Source organism: Meleagris gallopavo, chromosome 1 (assembly GCF_000146605.3).
Source record: "Meleagris gallopavo isolate NT-WF06-2002-E0010 breed Aviagen turkey brand Nicholas breeding stock chromosome 1, Turkey_5.1, whole genome shotgun sequence".
Classification (NCBI taxonomy): Eukaryota; Metazoa; Chordata; class Aves; order Galliformes; family Phasianidae; genus Meleagris; species Meleagris gallopavo.
In genome coordinates, this window is record NC_015011.2 from 160,880,510 (window position 1) to 160,893,013 (window position 12,504).

The following is a 12,504-nucleotide window of genomic DNA, read 5'->3' on the forward strand; positions in this document are numbered from 1 at the left end:
TATATATGTATACATAAAAAAAAGTAAAAAGTATTTAATTTTAAGATGGCAACTTAACTTTAGTCTGGAAACATGAATGAGTGTGACTAAGAAACTGAATCGATAAGGCCTCTATTTGAATGAAAGGATGAGAGGTTTTGTCAAAAGCCAATCCTACTCTAAAATGTGGGTCTGGCAACACTGATGACTAGATAACCAGAATAGCAGATAAGTATTGGTTATGTCTGGTGTTGTTCCATGGCTTTAAATATGGGGATGTTATACAAAACTGATCTAGCAGGAGCAGAGTAGTTCTCTAGTGTGCAGTTCTGACAGTTATTCAAGGACATAAACACTGAAAATCATGCTTAGTGTCCAGTTGTTGATTCATCCAGTAAACTTTTGCCTGAGTAGTCATATTTGGTGTCTGTCCAGTGTCTGTTCCCTTTAATTCATGGATTTTTTCAGTCTGCATATAACTGTGCCTGCTTGTGGAGAGCAGGGTGTTAACCTGATTTCATCCAGTAACAGTGCTTGAGGATAAATGATCTGAATATTCTGTGCATTTTTGTCAATGTCTCCTTGAGACAAAAGACTGCATTGGACAAATCCAGAATATTTGTCACTGGAATCAATTTAAGGTGCTGACATTGTTGCTTTAGTTGAAGATAGCCATTTCTCATATTCTGTGTTCATCTTTCCTTCACCAAATGCTCCACCCTGGGACTTTAAAGCCCAGAGCACTCACTTCATATTGTGCATTGCTGTAAGGCTGCTGAAATGACACCCATCCTAACTGTCTGCTCTGCTCCACACCTGAACTTCTGGATTCTCATACTTATGCCAAACTAGGAACAAATTGTGACTGTGACTTCATGAAATAAATTAAACTAAACTAGTGATTGATTCAGATACCTTAATAAGCTGAACTGTGAACTTAAGTAGTTCAGAATCAATTTTTTTTAACAGCCAGGTTGTTCCTGCTGTAGTGGTGATAAACTCCAAGAGGGAATCATTGGGAAGTGTTGGGGCAGCAATCATTTATCCTATATTCATGAGTCAATACTCTACCTTCAGTCAGATTGGCTTTAACCTGAGTTGATAACCTACAAAAAGGTAGGGTGAATTTTGTATACATCTCTTTGGCTTTTCCACTTTGGTTATTTGATTTTTTTTTTTTTTTTCCTTGCTCAGTAGGCTGGTAGGCTGTGAAATTTGCTACTCCAGTACATGGAGGACAGAGACCTGTCCTAGCCCTGTGAATTCCACTGACTGAGCCAGGCCTAGCTATATGAAGTCATTGCTATGAAGCAGAAAGACTGCAGTAATTAGGGACTTGATCCAAAGCCCGACAAGGTCAGTTATTTTTAGAATAAAAGATTCAGAAATATTTTTAGAAAATATGAGCAAAATGATCTTCCAACCCAGTTTTTGGGAGGTTGGCTTTAAAGATCAAGTCATGTTTGGCATGGACAGTTATATCAGCTGTTTTTAAAAAACGTATAAAAGCTCAAATATAAGCTGTTCTTTAGCAGCTTGCATTTACTGTACTTAGCCAACAACTTTGGAAACCACCAGGATTTGTTGGCTGATTTATCCAACTTCAGTGTTATTCCAGTAGCAATTCATTTACAAATCTATAACTAATAAGATGCATCTTTATTTTTAAGTAACGGTTTCCATTACCTTAAAAATAAGGTGCAAGATATGCTCACAGTTGTTTTCCTCCTTGTATATTTCAATTTCATGCAGAATTAGTTCTTTCATTTGGGGGATTTTCATGAATCAGTTAGTTTGGTGCCAACATGTTTAAAATATTACTAGCTTTTCTTTTTGTTGTTTTCAGTTTTATTGCTGTTCCTAACTATTACTTGCTGGAATTGACTGTATATGAAGAACATTATGTAGTTCTTGTTTTTTTGAGAATATCATGTTAAATTACCTGTCATAAATTGTGAAAGTTTCAAGGACTTGTTTCTGAAATTACCAAGGACCTAACCTAAATTGGAGTGCTTACAAGTTAATCAAGAAGATATAACTTACATAATATGTTATTTAGAACTCAATTAAATTTACTCTTAGATAAAAGAAACAGGACAAACTTTTATAATGAAGTGGTGTTTTTGAGGCTGATTTCCAAATGTTTGGAATTATGTGATTTATGAACTTAGAATATCTGTGAATCTTGGGATTCATGGTCTGCTGTCCTAGTAAATCCTACTGTGTATTCATTATTTTTGTATTATTCAGTACCACATCTATAAAAATGCTTCCTTGAGAAATCTCCCTTCTGTTTTCATATGTGCACTACTCACTGTGGAGGCTTTATATTCCAGAATAATCATCTTTTGCATTGAATCTCCTTCTTAAGCTGTTTTCAGTTGCCCTTTTGGTGTTTTCTGCCGTCAATCTTGGTTTTGTTCTTAGGACAAACTTTTGAGTAGAGTTCCAAGATGACTGAGTGTGCATAATTAGGTAGTATTGTATGCATTAGTCTTCACTAGATTCAGTGCTAGACTTGGGAACTCAGAATCTGCAAAGTTATGAGCATTGTAAAAATGATACTACAATTGCAGAATAACTTTACTGCACGTTTCAGGACAGGTATACAATGCAGTTATTGCTTATAGAAGTCAGACTTGCAAGGGCAAAACAAGCAGAGTGCCTGTACTTAAATATTTATCATATATTAAAAATTTGTGATTTTTTTTTAACAGAGTTTGGTATCTCATTTCTTATGTAATTCAGTAGTTTTGTCCCTGTAGTATATAAGTAATATCTGATTGGATCTCTGAATTTTGCTGTGGGGCTTCCAAGCTGGACAGAAAAGATATAAGAATATATTTGCAACTTCAGTATTATTTTAAGATATGTTCAAGAGTACTCTGGTGCAAATTACCTTTTCATCCTATGTATATTTTACTAAATACCTTAAATCTCCTTAAGTGGAACAGCAAAACCTGTTTAAGAATGCTCCCTTCATTCCTATATTCTGCAACTGCTGTGCCAATAAGTGTAATTTCTGACCTGGCTTAGGAGGAAGTTACACTTGTGTTCTCCTTTGCTAATTGTTTTGTTTAACCTGCAACTCTTTTTCCAGTCACCTGAAATACAGAAAACTTCAGTTGTATCATAGAATCAATATCCTGCATGTGTGAAGATCATTCAATTTGCTGTTAATCTGTAGTGCCAGAAAGAGATGAAGGAAAAGCTGTACAACTACCTTGTAATCCTTTGCAAGCATTCCGGATAAGAAACCATTTATTGTACGCCTTGGACATTGGAGAGTAATTCTTAGTTATTTGTAACATAGTTAGCTAAAGAAGAGTTCTCGAGGAAATGAAAAATCCTTTTGCCTGTAATATCTTACATGTAGCTTGTAAAGAAGGATAGCTGTAAGTTGCTGAGTTCAGGTTTTGAAATCACATCACGAAGAAAAGCTCTTCTGCGGTATCCATTCTTACTGCAAAATCATTGGCATCAATATACTGACTTCCAGAGTGTGAATGAGTGCAGGAGAAAACGTGACTGCTTGAACATCATTATTTTCCTGATGACTTAGTGGAAGCATGAGTTCAGATCTTGATAAGTTCTAGAAAACTGTTTCTTAAAGTTGTTCTTAAGGTTTTGTCCAAAAGATAAAATAGTTCTTCCTATCTTCAGAACAAAAGTGTGGGGTGAATATAATTGAATGTTGTAACTGAGGCTTCCAAAGGATGGGCATTAGAATAAGGGCAATAGACAGCAAGAAGAACCAAACCAACAAACGAAAAAAACCAAACCAAAACAAACAAAAGATTTGGTTTTATGGTGTGTACTCTCTTCGGTGTTAGAAACCATGAGCTAACAGATTAAGATAGTTTGATTAAGAGACTAGGATCCAGTAAGCTGCTGCTTATCTCTGCTTATACAATTGTTCAGCCTTTTCTTAGGTATATGCAGTCACAGAGGAAAAGAACGTTTACTTGTTGCTATGTATTTTGAGATAGTATTCATACAGAACATGCCTCTCATTTATCTCCTTGTTCCTCGATCACCTCTTATGAGGTTTCAGTAACTTGTGCCCCCTCTGCTGGCTGGCTTTCTAATTGCAGAGTAAAAATACCAGATAACATAGCTTACTAGCGAGTAAGTATCTCTCTTATTTTGGCCAAACATCATTTTATAGATACTTCACTGTATGGGAGTAGAAGTACAATAAAAGCCAATCTAATCCTAGTGTGTGGGAACTGGGAGTGGTTTTGGAAGTTGGTGTTTTCTTCTTAGTGTGTTTGTCACAATCAAAACTCCGTCGGCAAACCTCTTTCTTTCCCACATCCCTCTGTCAGACACATTGCTGTTTTTAGTTACTGTATGTCTGCTACTATTAATTATGTTTCTGATTCACTTTTATTTCAGGATGTACAACTCTTCTTTTTTTGAGGGGGAAGGGGGAGGCGGAGGGGGAGTGGTGTATTAAAGAGTCTCTCAAATGACCTTCAAGTATTATTTTACCTGTATTCTTCCTGAAACCTGTACTTAAGGGTGAAGTAGTATTCCCAGCTGCCTAGCTTCGGAGGAAGGTAGAACATAAATCCTCCCATCTTGGATCCTTTAGGGATGAGAAAGATGTTGATGTTTTAATAGAAAATGGATGTCTGTACTGCTTACGTAGACTATAGAATGAGAATTCTATAGAATGAGAATAGAATGGTAAGAATTCACCCTCTTCTTTGTGTCTCTTTCAGAAGAATACTGGGCTCTTCCTTTTTGGTGGTAGTGGAATTCCTGGATTTCCTAATTTCATAAGATTCCACTCTGTTATTGATTGTCTGTCTTTGCCATTAATCGGATATCAGTGGAGACTTCATAAGTCTTCAGCCACTTATGTCCTATTTACAATTTGGAACTGTTAATTTAGCTTTCATGAAACTTTTAAGGCTTCTGAAAGTGATCTTGAAATTCATGTGTGGTACAGATATGTTATTCTAGTAGTAACAAAGTTGTTGTTCCTATTATAAAGCTACATTGTCTTCTCAGTGATCACCAGTGTCAAGAGTATATTAGAATCTTACAGGTAGCAAAACAGATGACTTAGCAACTCTTTTTGCATGAAATCTGGCTTGTCAGAGCTCTTAATCCTGTGTATAATACCAGAAAAAGCTTCAGTTTAAAGCAGTACTGCTTCTTATCAAATAGTAGGAAAATTTATTAGACTACTGAACTAGAAAGCTTATTCTTGAGCACTGTAGTATGTATATTTATGTGTGTAGTTGTAGTGTGACTACATTCATTTGAAAAAATCTTAAAGGCAAAGTAGTTTCAGTGAACAGTTCTATTGCCAATTTTGAATTCATTTAAACTTTAGTATGATGCCAGAGTGTTCAATTGTGTTTGGGACTTGGGAAACAATTGTGTAATGTATAAAATAGAATTGAATTTATAGTCCTGCATGACTATACTAACTGGTTCTGCAGAGATAATAGAAGATAATGAGTGCTGATAAAAGTTGAATAAGATGCTGTTCTTGTGTGGCTATTGGTGCAGAGCAACTGTTAAATACCTGTCTGTTTCCCTAATAATCTTCTGCCTTGAGCAATGAAAAGTCTCCAGTAAAGGCAATGTCATGTTCTAAACACTTTATAATTATGCTAGAGCATAATCGATATTGCTAAGATAAAAAAGAGATGGGGGGGAAAAAACATGATAGATAGGATCATTTATTTTGCTGAAATCCAGTTTCAGCATTTTGGTATTTAAGTCTTTACCAGTGTAGGAGGTGCAGATCTTCCAGTGTTATTGCTAATAATTCTACCATAATTCTGTCTTTTTTAGATCTCATTTGAAACAACTGTTTTTGCACCAAGGTTGTTCACAGATGCTCATTGTCATTTATGAGAATTTTGACCTTTTAAGATCTGGAAGAAAAAAAAGATTGAACTGAAAAGTGCACACTTGTATTTCCTGAACAGATTACTGAGATCTCTTTACTGACAGTTAGGGCTGTTATTCTTGAAAATAAAAAATAAAAGGATTTACTGCAAAAATGTGTAATGAACGAGCAGTAGAACTTTCATTCTCCTGTTAAACTCTCTGAATTACTGAAATGAATGCATATTTGCATTCAGGAACTTGATCATGATCTGAAAATTAGCATGAGAAGAATTTTCCGTGAGAACTCCCTTTCTGATGTCTACTAACACATTCTTTTAAAATTAGTCTCTTCCGTTTGCATTTTTTCAGCTTCTAGCCTCTGGAATTTACATGAGTCTTTCTAAGTCACTAATCTTGAATTTTTAGTAGTCATTCCTTGTTGGTATGCCATTTTTAATCTCTGACTTGGTATTTTTTGTCATGTTTCTAGTTCAGCTATTTCTTACATTTGTCAACACTTCTGACGTTGAAATTAATATTTAAATGTATGCGTGATGGTAGTCTTAAGTAAATATTCTCTTGCTGCAAGTATAATAGTGTAAAATACGGTATATTTGTTCAGCTGCAGGTGATGGTGGTTCTAGAATTGATTTAGCTGTACAACTTGGAGAAGAAAAAAAAATCCATCTGCGTATTAATCATTCTGAAAGTGGTTGCTAAACTTGGTTATGAAATTGAATCTTTGGTCCTGGCACTCTTAGCCAGACAATTGGGCTTGATAATTTATCCATTTCTGGCTCAATCTAAGGCTCATTTTAAAAATGACACACAAGCCAGGGCGAGCTAGCCATGTCTCTTGCTGTGGCATATGAGAACTGAGAGGTGAGAAGCTTCATGGTGTTCACAGCCCTTCCTTTGTTTTGCATTATTTGAGCACAGAAGTACTTTGTTTGGAGAAGAAGCATCTAATGTAACTGAAGTTGCTTTGTGGTTTGGAACAAGCAGTCTTCAAGTGATCAGCTGTTGAGAAGTATGCATGTTGCATAACAGAAGTTTGTTTTTTCAGGCTTTGGATTTCTTGCTTATCCAATTTTAGCCTAGCAAACCTCCAGAATTTGCCCTAATGTTTATACTCACTCTTAAGTTTTCTTCTAAAACTGTGTTTTTTTGGTCTCATCAGTGTCTATCTCTTGAAAATGCAGGGCGTGTCTCCTGTAGCACTTTACAGTACTTGGTGGTTAAATAGGTCAGCTGCTAAAACCTCAGGTGCTGGTTCTTCAGTATGCTTTTCTACCACTGCTAGAAGCCTTCATAAGGAAGACTGTATTCAGAGAAGTTTGCAGTTGGGTAACTGAGCTAATTGAAATAAAAATTAGTATGTATCAAATATGATACAACTAGCTGGAGACCTTATGGGAGCTAGCTGGTGCTGAATTTTCAGCTAGAAAAATACTTAGCTTTTCCAAGATACTTATCTGTAAACAAACCTACTTTTTTTTATCTTACTAAAATAAGAGTTTAAAACACTTATTTGATGTAACCTGAGCAAATTGACACTCAAATTACCACAGTATAAATGTAACTATAGAGTTCATAGACTCTGAAATGTTTATATCCTGTCAATGGTTATAATTTATCCGAAAGCAGAACACAGGAACAGAAATATCTTTGCTTCTACTTTGTTGGAATAGGCCTATATAATGCTAGCTTAAGTAGTGAGCAAGGCTCTTGTTTTCAAAGCAATAAGCAAAGTTTGCTTATACTGAAGCAGAGTTGTCTTTATGTTATTTAAGAAAGGGGAAACCCTGAGTTCTTGTCTTTGAGTTTGTTATAGGAATGCTGGATATTTTCAAGAGCCTGGTATTTCTAAGACGTGGAAATTCAGTGTTTTGTTGTAATAGCATATTTCAAATCGAAAGGCAATCAAAAATTATCAGTTTGAAATAAAGTTCTAAAATGTTAATTAACACTGCTACAGTTCTCTTAAAAAAAAAAAAAGTTGTAAATGTCTTCAGGAATTTCGTTTTGCCAAACTTAAAACATCTGAGTTTTGAAAGCTTATTTATAAGAGGTTGTTCTTAAGAATGTCTGACAATACTGGTTTTGTATGCCTCCGTGTGGCTAAGTGAGGAGTATGGCTGGAGGAATTGGGATCTTAAAGAATTAAGGACATAGAATTTTTTGGTCAGAAACAGTAGGCGTGTTATTGATACATTTCTTTTTCCCCTTGGTATATTCTAATTAAGTTTACGTTCCTCTAGATGGAATGTAGATCTTCATTTCATGTTTCTAAATTATATGGGGCTGTGAATTTAAGTGCTAGGCAAACTCATGTCTTTAATTCACTGGTGAGTTGTGTAGTCTGGCTTCATTTCGTAAATCCTTTCTCGTAAGGATAATATGTAGCTCTTTTGATGAACTCAAGGTTATATGGGTAATTTCACATGTGAAGAGATTTCAAGGGGAAACTTTCCCTTATTACTTATATAGATATGAAGTATTCTGCAACAGTGAATTGCTACTGTTTCCACATCTAGGCCTTGTGTGAAAAGAGTTACTTACTCTTTGAAATTCTCAAATCAGTTGCTACTCTGGCTATAAACTATATGTTTATAGCTATATGTTGCTCTTTTCTGTTTTTTTTTTTAAAAACTTTTGTAAATAAGTTGCTATGTTTGCATTCTAGACAGTATCTTGATCATTATCATGTGAAATTATGAGAGATTAAGGCTGAAGTCACTATGCATACAATCTTCAGAATTTTTCTGGAGGAGGTGCAATTTTTGTTCCTCCTTTAAGAATTTCATAATTCTAAGATCCTAAATTTAAGGCTTAAATTTTGGATGGGTAAGATTAGGAGATTATAATTGGGCTACATAAAAGCACTTAAGATAATGAGGAACTGTAGTTAATAGATGATGTTAGAGACTAAATTTTCCGTAATTATATTTTGAATTTGTTGTGGTTTTATTATTTTTGTTACTGGTATTCCACGTCATAATGTCATGTAGTGCCAGAAGTACTAGAAGAGTATACCTCATAATGTTCTAAATCTAAAATCTTGTGTTTTTATTCACTTTTTATAACTGTTGTTGAGCTAAGATGAAAGTATTTTTTAAAACTCCATATTCATGAGAAATATTTTTTTCCTCTAGATAGAAACCCTTTTTCAAAGACTATTCCAGTTGCAACATCATTAGCTTCCTGCTGATATTTTGTAGTTGTGGTGAAGTTCTAGGAGGAAGTTTTTTCACACAGAGGGTGGTGACGCACTGGAACAGGTTGCCCAAGGAGATTGTGGATGTCCCATCCCTGGAGGCATTCAAGTCCAGGCTGGATGTGGCTCTGGGCAGCCTGGTCTGGTGGTTGGTGACCCTGCACATAGCAGGGGGGTTGAAACTAAATGATCATTGTGGTCCTTTTCAACCCTGGCCTTTCTGTGATTCTAGTTGGCAGAGTAACATAACTGTTCTTCATAGTTAAATGAGACTAAAAATTCTACAATTGCTTTCAATTAAAATTAATTGTATTTTAGGAATCCTTAAGTTCATGTAGCTATTTAAATTAGATTATGAACTAGCTTGTCTATCATAGAAGGAATTGATCTTCACTGTTTAATTTCTGGTTTTGCTTAGTTTTGGTATGTAGTGCTATTCTAAAAGAAAATCTTATAATCTTCACTAAGCTTCAGAAAATGGAGCAAATAGCTTTTTCATTTTTCTGTTGGCCTAAAGTAAATTGTCCATGGTAAACATGTTGGTGAAAAATGAATGCCCCTTACCAAATGGATTTCAAATTCAGTGAAGTGATATTTCTGATCTAAACAATCAGTACTTAAAACCACTATATATATACATGATAATTTAAAAGGTCTTTTTACTGAAAGCTGTTAATTGTGTCCACTATTTCAGAATTAATTATAATCCTTCATGAGAGAGTTTGTTTATAAATGGTACTAGGCTGTGAGTCTGGCATTGTGTTTATTGTTTTCTGAAGAAAAAATGAGGTGTCAAGCTTGGATGTAGAGAATAGGACCCACTAAACAAAAGCTTGTGCTGGCCCTTAGGCCATTCTGTCTTTAACCCTGGCTAGGGTATAATGTACTAACTCTTCTTGGAGTTGACACATCTATGGATTAATTTAGGATCTTCTTTCTTATTCAGAAGGGCCTGAAGATTCCTAGCATACTGGCAGTAATAAAAAAGGAAGCACCAATAGCAAACCAAACTTATTTTTGTTACAAATCACTTGAATGACTTGCTTGGATCACAATGTCTTAGATTGTATGTTTGAATCTTAAATAATTCATTATAGAAGGTTTATTTTTTTCAAGAACTTTCTTGTGAAGTTTTCTTGCATGCATGATTGAACTCGAGTGGGGGAAAAAAAGAAGTAGCTAGTACTGTTCATTTGAAAGTTTGTCCTTAATATATAGAACACTTATCATCACTAGAATCACTACCACAGGGTGCTATGAAAACGCTTTAGTTGGTCACGCAGTAGTTAAATCAAGCATAAAATCAACTATGCAACAAGTAGAACAGGGCATATCTGATTTGAAGAGTAAGTTGCTCCTCTAAATAGCTGCAAGGCTGTCTGAATACTGCTGTACATGTTATTCTTAAAGTCCTCTGTTAATCATTTTTTGCCATATTTTGTATATATTATCTGAGTAGAGATGTGTTGCATACCTTTCTATGGCCAAACTGTAAAAAGTCTGAGAAACCCATGGAACCATACATGAGAATAACACTTGCTGTTTTGTCAGTGACTGCTTAATGAACTGAAACTTATGAATTTGTTGCATCATTTTAAATGAAGTTACTTTTTTCTTTTCTTAGGGAAGAAACCCATTTTTTCTGGAGCCAGCAATAATTATAACAGTTACTGATGGGAGTAAATTAACTACAACAAGTGGAATACAGGAAGAGGTAAGATCTGACCTCTGTTTGCAGTGGTCACTAAACACAGTTGAATACTCCTTTGAGGAGAAACTTACGATCCTACTGTAAGGTGCTTTAATTAATAGCTTAAATTTGCATGTTTTTTCTTTTATCTTGAGGTAATTTTATACAATAGTACTGTCAATCTAAATTGCTCTTTTTTTCTTATCACGTGACAGAAGCATGTAGTGCAACTTTGGTCTGTTTAGTAGACTCAGTTCACTATTTCTTTCAAGTGAGTTTATTTAAAATATGTTAGTGAAAGAAATTGATTTCTTTGAGACATCTAAATATTTAACTGATCTAAATGTAAGTATGTATAATCCAACTTAATGTAGTCATTTCCCAAAGAAAATTGTTGCTGGTCAGTATATGAAATACGTTGTTCACACTAAGCTCTTAAAGTGATTATAATCTAATTAGTAATATCCTTATATTTCTTCCATTCTTATTTTTGATTATATTTCAAGTTAAATCTGTAGTACAGTTTTTAAAGCACTAAGAGGCTTTAATATATTGGATTATCTGCTTGGATATCTAGCCAACTCAGAATCAGTTAACGCTGAGACACCAGACTGTTTTAGCTTAATGACTGCACTGAATTATTTCCTTAAAAAGATGTGGAAGAAAAAAAAAATCAAGGATGGCTTTGTGTGACTGTCTTAGTATCTATTTCATGCAGTAGAAAAACAAAGCTCTCAACTCATTTCCCTTTCAAGGACAAGCCTAATTTTCAAATGCCTCTCTTGAAACTTAAGAGGTGTATTCAGACTTTTTCATGTGGTACACCACATTTGAGTATACAGAGTAATTTATCAGACATCATTGTTCATCAGTTTCTTGAACTTCTACTCTGTTAATACTCTATTATATTGCATTCTGATAACACTTATAGAAGTTGCTTGTATGGAAAGTGATATTTGAGCATTTTTGTAACGTGTTTGACATAGAAGGAAGACACTTGAATGACTTGATAATTCTATATGGACTACTAACAAATAGACATAGCCAGTAAATGAAAAGGCATGCCTGGATCCAAAACATCAAGTAGGTTATTTTTATAAAACTTCTGTGTTTTTTAACCTTCTAAGTTATGAAGTAGAATAGCAACTTCATGTTAACTGGAATTTGGTGAGCAAGTGTAAACTAAAGAGAAGACAAGCTTTCTACAATATGTAGTAGCACTCTTAACAGCAGAATACTGTGTTTTATTTTTGAAAGATAAAACTGATCAAATAGTCATGTAAATCCTTCCTTGAGGATGAGCAACTTCAATATTGAGTGACAACACTGTAAAATCTGGTACTGACATCCTGGAGTGAGGGTACATAAAGGTGATCAGTGGGTACTCAGCACTTGAGTATTGTGTTCAATTTTGGCCCCCTCACTACAAGAAAGACATTGAGACCCTGGAACGTGCCCAGAGAAGGGCAACGAAACTGGTGAGGGATCTGGAGCACAAGTCTTAAGAGTGGCTGAGGGAGCTGGGATTGTTCAGTCTGGAGAAGAGGAGGCTCAGGGGAGATGTCACTGCACTCTACAACTGTCTGAAAGAGGATTGTAATGAGGAAGGGTTTGGCCTCTTCTCCCAGGCAACAAACAGAACCTGAGGAAATGCCACAAGTTGTACCAGAGGAGGTTTAGATTAGACATAAGGAAGAACTTTTTCTCTCAGAGAGTGGTCAGGCACTGGAATGGCTGCCCAGGGAGGTGGTGGAGTTGCCGTCCT

The 12,504-nt window shown here is 35.2% G+C and overlaps 1 protein-coding gene across 3 annotated transcripts in view; it reads left to right on the plus strand.

Moving 5' to 3' along the window:
- The window catches only part of INTS6 (integrator complex subunit 6), a 41,964-nt gene that overhangs the window by 6,947 nt on the left and 22,513 nt on the right, over positions 1 to 12,504 (plus strand). For all 3 annotated transcript variants that reach the window (XM_010728782.3, XM_019612129.2, XM_031557844.1), the window contains one exon: positions 10,674 to 10,763. In XM_010728782.3, the coding sequence (XP_010727084.1) occupies positions 10,674 to 10,763 (90 nt within the window). The remainder of the gene's footprint in view (positions 1 to 10,673; positions 10,764 to 12,504) is intronic.